This window comes from Zea mays, chromosome 10 (genome assembly GCF_902167145.1).
Source record: "Zea mays cultivar B73 chromosome 10, Zm-B73-REFERENCE-NAM-5.0, whole genome shotgun sequence".
Classification (NCBI taxonomy): Eukaryota; Viridiplantae; Streptophyta; class Magnoliopsida; order Poales; family Poaceae; genus Zea; species Zea mays.
In genome coordinates this window covers 43,716,156-43,730,462 of record NC_050105.1, presented here as the reverse complement: position 1 = coordinate 43,730,462, position 14,307 = coordinate 43,716,156, and the positions used below count along the sequence as shown (strand labels likewise).

Sequence of the window (14,307 nt, the reverse complement as noted above, 5' to 3'; positions counted from 1 at the left end):
TCTGTGCCCTGCTCTTTGACTCAGTATCCATCGTGTTGACAGCGTGCATGCATTTCTCTGACCTGTGCGCCCCACCCGCCAGCCTCTCAGCTTTAGGCACGCGCGCGCACGAATACAAGTTGTGCCTCTGTCGTGTAGGCCCCATTGGTTAGTATCGTCCCTATCCCAAGTTTGTTACAACCAAACCCATGGAGGCCGCACCTCCCACCGGGTTTCCTCTCGCATCCGTTAGGCCTTGTTCGGTTGGGCATGTATTGACCGGTATCACGGGCTGTTCCACATGTATTGTTTGGATGTGGATCCAATACCGGCCCATGATGAAATAGGTATTCGTTTAACCCAGGCCTGTTTTCGAACCCGATGGAATCCCTGCGAAACCCCCTGTTTCGGACGTGGAAACGACCCACGAATGCGTAGTCGTGGAACTCCTCCCGGCCTCCTGGGTATGGAAGCGACGGCGGCGGCGCGTGATTCAGAGTAGCGACGACGGCGACGCATGGTCCCTCCCGCCGCCCGCCACCATCGTCGACAGCGACCTTTTCCCCGGTGAGCTTGTCCTTTCCTCCTTGTCGCCCCTGTCTGTGGCAGTCCTCACGAGCAATTCCTCTCCCAGCCTCTCACCCCCTTGCCTACTGCACCACCTCAACCTCCGCGGCGGCGTCTGCCACGGCCTCTACCCCAAACCCAGACCTCACTCTGTTGCCTCCACCGGCGTCTTGAGCTATTCGTCACAGCCTCCTTATTTGCAACTGCATACGAGCTTCCGGCTTCCTGCTTCCTCAGCACTGAGAACCCCTTCCCAGTTTTCTGCTCCTTCGATGCTGAGGACGTGTTTCCAGCCAGATCCACGCTTCTTTGCAGTTATGGACGAGGTTACTTCTTCTTCATTGCTGAGGATGGATTCCTAGTTCTCTGCCTCATCCATGCTGAGATCGAGATCCTAGATCCATGCTCCTTTGTGTCTGCAGGCTCGTTACTAGCAGAATTTTTTGGCCCTGTTACTAGCAGAATTTTTTGGCCCTGTCATAGCAGAGCATGTGCCCCCATTTTTTGCTTTCCTACAGCAGATGACAGACTCTCAGTTACGGTATTTGCAAGCGACAGTGTGCCCTCAGTTTCCTCCTTTGTAGTAGGTGTTTTCCTCTACTTCTTCCTGTTCCTGGCAAACATTTTTCTTGGAGTTCGGCTGCCCCTCAGCTTTTTATCTTTTTCTTGGAGTTCGGCTGCCCTTTGCTCCCAGAAGAGATCGTCACCTTCAAGATAACGTGATTGAAAATAGCAATTAGAATGTACAGATGTTTTTCAGTTACATTTTTGCTTCTTGTAATCTGTAAAATTCAATATATTCTAGTTCGCTGTTCTTTTCCTTTCCTCCCAAATTTGGTTTGCTTAATTTATCAATTATAGGACATTCAATATATTCGTGTAATCTGTAATCTGTAAATCTGTAAATTTGTCCTTTTCCTTTCAATATATTCTTGTAATCTATAAATTTCAATATATCCTGTTTCACTTATAGGACATGTTGTATTGTGAATGACGTGATCTATCAACATTGAATATTACTAATTTGAATATTCTACCTTTTCTTTGTAGATTGTACCTGCACCGGTTAGAGTTGGAGAAGACCAACCCCCGCCGTCTTGGGACCCGGTACCATCCCCGAGAGGTACTTCTTGGGACCCGGTACCCCCATTTTTTTGCAATGAGTATGGGGTTAATGGAGCGCATTAGGAAGAGAAGACATGAGGATGATGATGATATGATGATGTTCTTCCTTCCCGCATTACATTTGTTGCGTTCTAGTTCTCTTAAAGGGAGGAGGGTTAAGAAGCGACGACACACATCCAAGCTAAGTGGCGAGGAGCATGTTTTAGAGTTGCTTGAAGGGCATGTCAAGAACTGCCGAGTAGCATTCAGAATGGAACCTGAAATTTTTAGAGCCCTAGCCAGCTATCTTAGGAAGGAAAGGTTGGTACGTGACACAAGGATAAAAGTTGAGGAGAAGCTCGGCTTCTTTCTATACATGATAAGCCATAACGCTTCATTCGAAGATCTGCAAGAAGAGTTCGGGCATAGTAGTGACACATTCCACCATCATATAAAACATTTTTTTGACATAGTTGTCCCTTCCCTCGCCAAACGATTTTTGAAGCCTCCTTCTCCAATGCAAGTACATTTGAAAATTGAAAGGAATCCTAGGTTCTATCCTTACTTCAAGGTGATGGCATTTCTATCCTTGCCCAATATCTATTCATTTTCTTCCATATTTTAAAAATTCACATATAGTTTTCTTGTGCAGAACTGCATCGGTGCAATTGATGGCACTCATGTGCCCATTACAATTTCACCTGACAAAGCTGCTCCTTTTAGAAACAGGAAGGGGACTCTCAGCCAAAACGTGATGGTAGCTTGTGATTTCGACCTAAATATCACTTTCATGTCTACTGGATGGGAGGGATCCGCTACAGATGCTAGAGTTCTTCGATCTGCAATGAACAATGGATTCCATGTACCTCCAGGAAAGTTCTATTTGGTTGATGGTGGGTATGCTAACACCACGTCATTCCTTGCACCTTATCGTGGAGTTAGATACCATCTAAAGGAATATGGGCAAGGTCACCGTAGACCTCAGAACTACAAGGAGTTATTTAACCATCGCCATGCCATACTGAGGAATCATGTTGAAAGGACTTTGGGGGTTGTGAAGAAGCGCTTTCCCATCCTAAAAGCTGCCACATTTCACAAAATAAGGAATCAAGTGAAGATACCAGTAGCAGCTGTTGTACTTCACAATATTATTCGGTCACTCAAAGGGGATGAGGAATGGTTAGATAATCAACCAGATAATATTTCGCCACAAAACTTTGTTGATCTACCGGATGGCGATCAAGGCAACGATCAAGTAAATGTCCAAGGAAATAATCTTAGAGATGCAATAGCACAAGAAATGTGGAATGATTACCAAGAGCATAGAAATTAGTGGCACATTTGTCTAAAAAATTGGCACATCTATTAGCCCTCATGTATTCTGTTTTAGTTTGGAATAGACCATATGTTGCTCTGTTCTACATTTTATTTACTGTCACATTGTTACCTCTCTCAATATTTGGTTTAATCCATTTCTCATTGTTTAGTATCCTGAAACATAATATCATCTAATTGTTTTCATAATATAAATTTTCTTTGTTCCTTTAGTTCCAATTTCAGAATAGAAATTTCAGCTAACTGTTTTCAGCATAGAAATTTGGTTTAATACTGTGTTATATAATATTAGTTAACATGTTTGGAAGGGGTTCTCCAAGAATCAACATGCTCTTATCAAAAAGTGCAACAAAGAAGCCTTCTCCTAAAGCTGGTGATCCAAAAAAGCATGGAGGTTCTCCAAAAGGTATGCAAATAGACAAATCAAGAGAAATTAAGAGCCTCTTGGAATTCTGCAACTGGTGTTTCTTCCTTGTCTTATGTAGAGAAATTAAGAGCCGCTTGGAACTCAACTCTAGAGAAAACTCTTGTGGACCTCTTGCATGAGCACAAAACAGCTGATTATAGGGGTCAAAATGGATGGACAACAGAAGCATGGAACAAAATTGTCAAGGAATTTCATCAGAGGGAACAGTATGTCTATTTCACAAAGACACAAATACAAGATAAGGAAAGAGAGCTGAAAGGGGACTATAGGTTGCTAAAGGATGCAAAGAATCAAAGTGGAGCTCATTTTGATGAGAAGATAGGGAGGATTACGGCTGACCCAGCTTTATGGAAAAATATACTGACTTCTCATCCTAAGGCTAAAAAGTTCCGCAACAAGTCTTTTCCTCTATATGAGGCCTTGGGGGAGCTTTATGATGGTTAGTCTCATTACAATGTGCATGCTTTTCCAATATGTTATGTTGTCTACCCTTTTTTTTAGTAAAACTTCATTGTGCAGGGCAAACAGCTGAAGGGACCTACAACTACACCTCCACCCAACTTCCAGATCTTACTCAAGTAGGAAATGGAGATGAATTTCTCAACATAGAACATGAACAAGATGAATTGGAAGAAATCTTGCCTGCACATGAAGAAGATGATGTCCATGTAGTTAAGGCAGGAGATGCAACCGGTGAAAGGCATGATCCGACGCCACAGAGAAGGACTACTGCTGCAAGAGGGAACAATGAGGAAATGAGGACAAAGAGGCATAAAAAGGGCGATAACCTAGAAGGAATAATGGGAAGATACATTGACATGAGAATGAAGCAAGCTGAGGAAGAAGCCACACATCTAGCAAAAGAGAGGGAGGAAAAGGAAGTGAGTCAAGCTGCAGACTTCTCAATCAAGAAGTGCATATCCATTCTTGGTACAATGGAAGTTACAAAGGAGGAAAAAGCAAAAGCCTACAATGCCTTCAAAGACCTTGACAATAGGCAAATTTTCTTGAGTGCCTGCGATGATGATGCTGAGTCTGCACTGATTTGGTTGAGAAACGAGATGGCTTAGCTGGTATGCTCTCTTCCTTCCCCTCTTCTCTCATTCTATGACAGGGCATGTCGAAATCAAAGTAATTGAGCATATATGTCTCATTCTTTATGCCATGACATGTTGAATCAAAGTAATTGAACATATCTGCCTCATGACTTAATTTATTATTTCCCATACTACTTCTTGCTGGGAGTCCAGGGTTAGGCTAGAAGTCGATCCTGTCTGTATATGCTGACGATGACATTATACAACCTTACATTTATTATTTGAAAGAGGAGTTCACTACGAGGGAATTGTTTCTAAAACGATTCTGTTTGACTCGGTTATGATCTTGATTTCCTTGTGCAGAAATTACAACAAGGACTGCAGAGAAATCCAGAATCGCTTCCTTTTGATGAGGTTTGTATTTTGGATCCCATGAGCTAGCTACTAGCTGCATCTCTCTTTGCTTATTGCTTCCGATGGTCAATGGAGTTTATGTTACACTTACACCTATTTATTTTAATGGCAGATACTCTACTGTAACATTGGAAATCCCCATTCCATTGGTCAACAGCCAGTTACCTATTTCAGAACTAGATCATTGGATAACTGCATTTTGTTCATGCTTTAAACTGCTTTAAACTGAAATACGTTACAACTAGAACTAGATCAGTTGTACATGCTTCTGTTGTTCATGCTTCTGCATTGAACTACATTTTGTTGAACGTGGACTGCATTTTGCAAAAAACATGAACTTTACTATACTAGAGTGAAGCGAACATGGACTACATTTTGCAAAAAAAATGGACTTCACTGTACTAGTGTCTAAGCGAACATGGACTGCATTTAAAAAAATGGACTTCACTATACTAGTGTGGAAGCGAACAATTCACAGCTAATACATTTGTATCCATGTGGTATAAGCGAATAGTGAAAAATAAGCCACGTATTAAATCCCAGCCGTAACGAAAACACACATGGTTTATGTGACATGACATGGATTCACTCAATCCCGCTGTGTATTAGATCCGCTGTGTATTCACTCAATCCCGCTGTGTATTATCCTGTGAGCCTTGGACCCGACCCTCCCTAGGTATATATGGCGCCCACACATTTGTGCCATCACCAACAAAGCCAAGCAGGGTGGCTGAGAGAAGGACATCGTTGTGCCGCCATTGCCGTGCAAGGGAGAGTGAGAGAATGGTGTCATCGTCGTTGACCTATGCATACTCCGGTGGCGAGACCTCGACGACCGACCAGGAATGCTCCCTATGTCACGAGGAGGATGGTCGTGGCCTCAGTGGGTGGCTCCGGTGGCGGTAGAACACAAAGTTGCTCACTGGAGCACCTACTCCGTCGTGCATCATGGGCAGCAGTGATTTCTACCTCAAACGCCGGAAAGACTACTCCTATAATATTAGTCATCTCCTAGTATTCGAGTTGATGCCTTTGGATTAGCTTTTGGGGCACTAGAGCGCCATCTGGTAGGGCTCGCCGAAGACCTCCGCCACGGGCGGTGTACTACCGCCGCGCTTGGCTGTCGGGTGGGCAGGAGCTCCGCTGACCATTGGATATCCGAAGGACGCACGAGATTACATCATCTGTTATCGGTTCGTTACATAAAGTCCTAGCCGCTGAGATCGCATCGAGCTGATGAGAAGAATGTTGGGGATGCTTCAGATCAGACCATCAGATCGAGATACGAAGGCCCTGATAGCATAACGGGTCATTTAATACCGAATCTAATCAGGACGGTCAGATTTTGATCGGACAACCAGAAAAACCCTGACCCCCGTCGCTGCGACTCTTTTACAAAAGAGACCCTTACGTTTTCAATAACCAACCCGCCATCCACCCAGTTCATAGGAAACAACAGTTGGCTCCTTGGTTTTTACAAAACAACCTTGGTATTTGCAAATGGGTCCCTAGTTACAGTTTGTAGTATAAAATTTATATCAGAATTAATCTAAAACTTCTAAAATTCATATTTTAATCATTTTAACCACGATTCAATCCATTTCAGTTGCATTAGTTTCATAATACTATTGTCTACGTAGTAACAACCTTATTTATACCACATCACATATCTTTATAATTAGATATTGTGTAACATATATCTATTGGATTAACTCCTCTAATCAAGGATAAGCTGACTATAATTATAATTGGATTAAAATATGACCTCTAATCAACTTATAACCTAGATGAGTTATTTATTTGTAATATATTTTATCAGAAGGTTTATATTAATCAAAATAACATAGGTTAATGTTTAATCGCATAGATATTTAGAAAACCATATCTTTTCCACCGTAGCTCCGATTTTAGTCGTTCTCGAACCTACGATCATGTAGCAGCGCGTAGAATATTCTTATGTTGTTTGTTTATATGCTTTGGTGTAACGTTACCATATCCATTATTTACTTGATTGTATGTATTGCTACGAGTAGAAGCAAGGTCATGTGTCACCTGAAGACTAAATTGGATAAGTACCTGGAATCTCAAGTCATAGGCAAGTTGTGCCCTTGATCACTCTTCCTTACCTAATAATGTTCATGTTAATTACTGCGACATGCTCAGGTTAATTTGATGGGGCCTCATAGGTTTCCCTAGTTTGTTTACCCCACACCTTGCAAACAAATGAACTGTTGGTAGACTTGCTATTGCTCAACCTGGTTTTGGGATTAATGCCGTACAGAACTTTGATCATGTTCCACTGTTATTATTGGTTCAATTATTGTTCATGATAAGTGTCACACCCGGGTTTATGGGTCCAAAACCCGGGCGCGAAATAATCACCAAGTGTGCTGGGACCAAGTCTCACACATATGATGACTCATGGTACAGAAACGAATGTCACATCTTTACTATATAATAGGAGTTTTGTACAAAAAAAATAAATAATTACATCATATGAAGACATTGATCTAGCAACCCTAGTTAACTGGGAGATGACGGCCTAGACCACTCACGAAGTCATCACAACATCCTTCAATCGCCTCATCTAGTGGTACCTTTTCTTGACCTGGGGGTGTGAGTATGGCAAGGGTGAGCTCACATACATTCATCGCTCAATAAATTGTGGGGAATAATGTGCATGAACTCACCAAAGGTGGGAGCTCATGTGAAGTGTAAGGCTTACCAAAGGAGATGGTTAAAGCTGAGCATTGCTTTAAAGTTTGTCAAAATTTTATTAGCAATTACTAAGTTTAAGTAGATATCAACCCAAATAAATAAGAGATCAAATTAATAACAACACCCACACTGCAATGCATATTACAAATTAAGTTTAATTCCATAGATTAATCATGTGAGTGTCTGAGCCGCTCATGACCGTGAGCACGGCTGATATACCAGTTTTACACTCTGTAGAGGTTGCGTATCTTTACCCACAAGTCATGTTACCCATTTGCCAAGGGATCGTGACTTCCCATCCATCTCTGCCGAGGAGACGAGGCAGGGTACCACTACGAGGCCTTTACAAAGTTCCACTAGCTTCTGAAAACCCGCTACGGTTTCTGAGAAGGGCAATATAGGAATCCCTCGTCCGAAAAGCCATTGCAGCATGATCGACCCGAGAACCTCCCTATACGCAGCTCCTCTACTGCCCTTGCCCTTTTCCGGTAAGGTAGTCTTCCACTAGATTTCCTAATTAGTCAGCCAAGGGCGTCTGAAAGTCGCCTAGAGGGGGGTGAATAGGAGAAACCTAAAATTTATAACTTTAAACACACACTAGAAGTCGGGGTTAGCTTTAGAGTTAAATTCAATTCCAAAAGAGAGGGGAAAACAAATCAACCAAGAAATAAGGCGAGTGAACACGGTGATTTGTTTTACCGAGGTTCGGTTCCAAACAAACCTAGTCCCCGTTGAGGAGGTCACAAAGACCGGGTCTATTTCAACCCTTTCCCTCTCTCAAACGGTCACTTAGACCGAGTGAGCCTTCTTCCTTAATCTCACGGGTCACTAAGACCCCGCAAGGACCACCACACACTTGGTGTCTCTTGCTTCGCTTACAAAGCACTTGAGAATAAGAATGAAAAAAGGCCAATCCAAGCAACAAGAGCAACAAAGAACACAAATACACCCTCTCTCAAGTCCCTAATGGAATTGAGTTGATTTTGAGGCTTAGAGAGGATTAAATCTATTTGATGTGTCTTGGAGTGGAGTCTTTTGCTCTTGTATTGAATGAGATGTTTGGAATGCTTGGATGGTTATGAATGAGGTGGTTGGGAGTATTTATAGCCCCCAACCACTTGCATAGCTGTTGGGGAGGCTGCTGGCGAAGGGCGCACCAGACAGTCTGGTGCGCCACCGGACAGGCACTGTTCCTTGTCCGGTGCGCCGCCACGTCACCCAACCATTAGGGTTCGGAGCTGGTCGACCGTTGGAGGCTTTGTCCTCTTGCGGCACCGGATAGTCCGGTGCCACACCGGACAGTCCGGTGCCCTTCTGACTTCCTGCTCTGACTTCTTCCGCGACACTATTCTTCTGTCAGAATCGACCGTTGCGCGCAGATAGCCGTTGCTCCACTGGCTCACCGGACAGTTCGATGAATTATAGCGGAGCGTGCCTTCATTTTCTCGAGAGTGGCTAGTTGACACATGTACGGTCCTGGTGCACCGGACACTGTCCGGTGCGCCATTATTTAGCACACTCAAGTCCTTTTGCTCCTTTAAAATTGTGTCCCTAACTTGAATCTTTTATTGGTTTGTGTTGAACCTTATGCACCTGTAATACATGAATTCTAGAACAAACTAGTTAGTCCATGTGTTTGTGTTGACTATCAACCACCAAAATTAATAATAGGAAAAGGTTAACCCTATTTCCCTTTCAAGCTCCCCCTTTTTGGTGATTGATGCCAACACAAACCAAAGCAAATGTAAAGTGCAGAAATGTAACTAGTTTGCATTTGAAATGTGCATAGGTTACTTGAAGTAAAACCAATTGAAAATCTCACTAGATATGAATGGATTGCTTTTTTCTTTTATTTAACATTTTGGACCACTTTTGCACCACTTGTTTTGTTTTTGCAAATCTTTTTGGAAAATCTTCAAAATCTTTGTACAAATAGTCATAGGTATAGAAATGATATTGCATGAAGCATTTTTAAGATTTGAAATTTCTCCCCCTGTTTCAAATGCTTTTTCTTTGACTAAATAAAACTCCCCCTGAATAAAATTCTCCTCTTAGCTTTCAAGAGGGTTTTGATATATTACTTTCACAAATCAAGTGAAACATAGATACCAATTGATATCAAATACTAATTTGGGATTACATCAATTGAAATAGATACCAATTGAGAAAATGCCAATTAAAACTTCATTTCGAAAAAATTTGAAATGGTGGTGGTGCGGTCCTTTTGCTTTGGGCTTAATACTTTCTCCCCCTTTGGCATTAATCGCCAAAAACGGAGACTTTGAGAGCCCTCTTGCATCGTTCTCCCAAATGGTAATATAAATATGAGTGAAGGATTATACCAATTGAGAGTGTGCAGGAACAACGGCAAAGGGTAGATGATACCGTCAGAGTTGTGGAGTGGAAGCCTTGTGCTTTGTCGAAGACTCCATTTCCCTTTCAATCTACGAATTAGTTATAGAAATACACTTGAAAACACATTAGTCGTAGCCTTGGTACAAGAATAATAAGAAATATGCATTTGCACCAAATGAAAGAGACATGATCAAAGGTACATAAATGAGCTATGTGTGCAATGTTTCAATCAAAGTTCCAAGAATCAAGTATATTTAGCTCATTCCTAAGTTTGCTTAAAGTTTTCTCATCTAGTGGCTTGGTAAAGATATCGGCTAATTGGTTCTTGGTGTTTACATAAGCTATTTCGATATCCCCCTTTTGTTGGTGATCTCTCAGAAAGTGATACCGAATGTCTATGTGTTTAGTGCGGCTGTGTTCAACGGGATTATCTGCCATGCGGATTGCACTCTCATTATAACATAGGAGAGAGACTTTGCTCAATTTTTAGCCATAGTCCCTAAGGGTTTGCCTCATCCAAAGTAATTGCGCACAACAATGGTCTGTGGCAATGTACTCGGCTTCGGCGGTGGAAAGGGCTACAGAGTTTTGTTTCTTTGAAGCCCATGACACCAGGGATCTCCCCAGAAACTGACAAGTCCCTGATGTGCTCTTCCTATCAATTTTACACCCTAGCTAATCGGCATCGGAATATCCTATTAAATCAAAAGTGGATCCCTTGGGGTACCAAAGCCCAAACTTAGGAGTGTAAACTAGATATATCATGATTCTTTTCATGGCCCTAAGGTGAACTTCCTTAGGATTTTCCTGGAATCTGGCACACATGCAAACAGATAGCATAATATCCTGTCGAGATGCACATAAGTAGAGTAAAGATCCTATCATCGACCGGTATACCTTTTGATCTACGGATTTACCTCCTGTGTCGAGGTCGAGATGCCCATTGGTTCCCATGGGTGTCTTGATGGGTTTGCCATCCTTAATTCCAAACTTCTTAAGTATGTCTTGAATGTATTTTGTTTGGCTGATGAAGGTGCCATCTTGGAGTTGCTTGATTTGAAATCCTAGAAAATATTTCAACTCCCCCATCATAGACATCTCGAATTTCTTGCACATAAGTAGAGTAAAGATCCTATGATCGACTGGTATACCTTTTGTCGGCGTTTCGACCCCGGGGGGTCCCTGGACCGACGAGTAAATTGTCGCTGCGTGCCTCAGCCAAATGGGTCGGCGCGAGACGGAACACAAGGAGGGGGAAAACCGCGGCTTCGTGTTGTCCTGCGCCTAGGGTGGGTGCACTTGCAGTAGGGGGTTACAAGCGTTCGTGAGGGAGAGAGAGAGAGAGAGAGCCTGTCCGTCAGCCAGTCCTCCCGCGCGACCACCCCCTGTACGAGGGCCCTGGACCTTACTTTTATAGATGTAAGGAGAGGGTCCATGTGTACAATGGGGGGTGTAGCAATATGCTAACGTGTCCGGCAGAGAGGAGCCAGAGCCCTTTGTACATGTCGACGTGGATGTCGGAAAGGTGTTAGTGCCCTATGCATGTGATGTCGTGGCCGTCGGAGGAGCGCTTGAGCCCTGTAGAAGCACAGCTGTCGGGGCTGTCGGGACCTTGCTGACGTCTCCTTGCTTCCGTAGGGGGCTGAGAACCGCCATCGTCTTGGGAGCACGCGGGGTGCCATCATTACTTGTTTACCGGGGCGAGCCAGATAGGACGCCGGTCTTGTTCCCCGTAGCCTGAGCTAGCTAGGGGTAGGGTAATGATGTACCCCTTGTAACGTGGTCAGTCTGAGCCCAAGGTCGGGCGAGGCGGAGACCGTCTTCCGAGGTCGAGGTTGAGTCCGAGCCCTAGGGTTGGGCGAGGTGGAGACCGTCTTTCGAGGTCGAGGTTGAGTCCGAGCCCTGGGGTCGGGCGAGGCGAAGACCGTCTTCCGAGGTCGAGGTTGAGTCCGAGCCCCGGGGTCAGGTGAGGCAGAGCTTCCTATGGCGCCTGAGGCTGGACTCGGCTGCTGTCAGCCTCACCCTGGCGGGTGGCACAGCAGTCAGAGCAGGGCAGACGACGTTGTTTTCCTGTCAGGTCAGTCAGTGGAGGGGCGAAGTGACTGCGGTCACTTCGGCCCTGCCGACTGAGGAACGCGCGTCAGGATAAGGTGTCAGGCGATCCTTGCATTGAATGCACTTGCGATACGGTCGGTTGGCGAGGCGATCTGGCCAAGGTTGCTTCACTGCGAAGCCTGCCCGAGCTGGGCCTCGGGCGAGTCGAAGGTGCGCCCATTGCTTGAGGAGGCCCTCGGGCGAGGCGTGAATCCGCCTGGGTCTACTGTTCCTGCCTAAGGCTGGGCTCGGGCGAGGCGAGATCGTGTCCCTTGAGTGGACGGAGCCTTTACCTGAATTGCGCCCATCAGGCTTTTGCAGCTTGTGATGATGGTGATTACCAGCCGAGTTTAGGAGTCTTGGGGGTACCCCTAATTATGGTCCCCGACAGTAGCCCCCGAGCCTCAAAGGGAGTGTTGGTACTCGCTTGGAGGCTTTGTCGCAGTTTTTTGCAAGGGGACCGGCCTTTCTCGGTTACATTTTGTTCCGGTGGGTGCGCGCGAGCACACCCACCGGGTGTAGCCCCCGAGGCCTCGGAGCAGTGGTTTGACTCCTCCGAGGTCTTAGTGCCTTTCGTGACGCCTCGGCCGGTCTGGCTGTTCCCTCATACGATTTGATCGTAGCCCGGGTGCATGGTCAGGTTCCGAGTTCTCGGGCTGGTATGTTGACGCTGTCAACGGTTTGGCAGGAGCCGGGTTTGCGAGAGCAGCCCCCGAGCCTCTGCACAGAGCGAGAGGACGGTCAAGGACTGACTCGGCTTTTATCATACGCCCCTTCGTCGCCTTTCCGCAAGGAGGAGGGGGGGAAGCGCCATGTTGCCCTCGGAGGGCGCCGAACATGGTGTCTCCAGTGAGTTGCTAACGGGTAATCCGAGTGGACGCCCGTGCCCCGTTCGATAAGGTTCGGCTAGTGGCCCAGAGGCGCGCTCCAAAAGTACATGCAGGTGATTTGCCGGACCCGGTCCCGTTTGATAGGGTCTAAGGGCTCGATGCCTCCCTCTGATGGGATTCCGTTACAGAATCGCTCCTGCTGGTCTCGGAAATGTCCTAGGGTACCTCGGGAGCGTAGCCCGAGCCTCGGCCATGTATCGGATGTACCCAGAGTTATCCCTCGCTCTGCGTGTTCTGGGGCGGCTGTCGAACCCTTCAGGGGGCCAGCCTTCGAACCCCTGATCAGTAGTGGGTGCGGAGCCCGAGTGGTCTGAGGCGGCTGTCGAACCCTTCCGAGGGGCCAGCCTTCGAACCTCTGATCAGTAGTGGGCGCGGAGCTCGAGTGCTCTGAGGCGGCTGTCGAACCCTTCCGAGGGGCCAGCCTTCGAACCTTTGATCAGTAGGAGGGCTCGGGGCCCGCTTCCTTCGCGGAGAAGGATCCCTTTCGGAGTATCTCCTTTCCCGGTCCCTGTAGCAAGAGAGAGAAAGGGGAAGAGGAAAAGGATACGAAATTAAACGATGTGGCACACCTTTTTTGATGCGGTCATCATGGCGGAGGTGAAACATCGCCCGCTTCACCTGCCAAAGGTGTCGCCTGCCCTGCCGCGAAGTTAATGCGACGGGACGGGTGGTTCGCGGGGCAGCCGTTGTGCGAACCGTTCGAGGGACGGAACACGGGCGCGTCGTCTTCAAGCCGTGGGAGAGAGCTCCCCTGCCGCTCCAGGAGGGGACGTGAGCCTGCAGACGATTTGACTGCTGCTTCTGCCCGCCTGCTGCCGCCATTACTGTCGGCCCACTTTTGGCCATATCGACCGTCGTACCTTCTCCCGCGGCTGACTGACCTGCGACCGATGTGCTTGGTTGGCACTGTTGGCCCATGCACAGGGTTTCCTCGAGTCGCGACACCGGTTCCGCAGTCGAGAAGGCGCGGTACTGGCGCAAGTGGCGGTGCAGTTTTTCGCATGTAGTAATCGACGCGTCGGTTACATGACGTGTGGGCCTGGGCCTCCGTGCTGGATGCGTCGAAGTCGAAAGGGTTCGTCCCCGTGGTGCAGTTGCATGCCACCTGCATGGCGGTCCGCCCTTTCACCCGCTGGTTTAGGCGAAGATGGAGGAGTGCTTGTAACCGCTGGGCGGTTACACGCTCCGCGCGCGGCGGTTTGGCTTCTTCTGTCCGGGCCAGCTTGCATGATGTGTGGGACCCAGCCCCCGTGTCGTAGGGGGAGGACCCTGGAGTGCGTCGGTGAAGACTTAGTCCGCGACGCCTGAGGACGCGAGTGGGGAGAGTCGCCTTTAAAAAGGGATCGACCCCCTGGGTGGTAGCCACGCCTTCGCACTCCCCTTATGC

General features: G+C 46.5%; 1 protein-coding gene across 6 annotated transcripts; it reads left to right on the top strand.

Annotated features, from left to right (window-relative positions):
• Positions 1-371: 371 nt before the first annotated feature.
• On the top strand, positions 372-5,250 carry LOC103642402 (protein ALP1-like). 6 transcript variants are annotated; one of them, XM_020545990.3, is made up of 8 exons: positions 372-546; positions 1,597-1,669; positions 2,303-2,905; positions 3,278-3,391; positions 3,471-3,851; positions 3,932-4,485; positions 4,813-4,863; positions 4,976-5,250. In XM_020545990.3, exons 4-6 carry the CDS (start codon positions 3,283-3,285, stop codon positions 4,480-4,482), a joined length of 1,041 nt encoding a protein of 346 aa, XP_020401579.1. In that variant the 5' UTR covers positions 372-546; positions 1,597-1,669; positions 2,303-2,905; positions 3,278-3,282; the 3' UTR covers positions 4,483-4,485; positions 4,813-4,863; positions 4,976-5,250. The 6 variants fall into 5 exon arrangements, with proteins under 6 accessions (XP_020401579.1, XP_020401578.1, XP_020401577.1 ...); XM_020545989.3 differs by having other exon boundaries at positions 1,597-2,221; XM_035963370.1 differs by having other exon boundaries at positions 1,597-2,221; positions 2,303-3,391.
• Positions 5,251-14,307: the final 9,057 nt, after the last annotated feature.

Excerpts from the sequence above, each read along its gene's own strand:
- LOC103642402 (XM_035963370.1), top strand. The coding sequence starts at position 497 with ATGGTCCCTCCCGCCGCCCGCCACCATCGTCGACAGCGACCTTTTCCC. Across the intron at positions 547-1,596 it reads CGACAGCGACCTTTTCCCCG|ATTGTACCTGCACCGGTTAG; the intron begins GTGAGCTTGTCC and ends TTTTCTTTGTAG. Across the intron at positions 2,222-2,302 it reads GGTTCTATCCTTACTTCAAG|AACTGCATCGGTGCAATTGA; the intron begins GTGATGGCATTT and ends TTTCTTGTGCAG.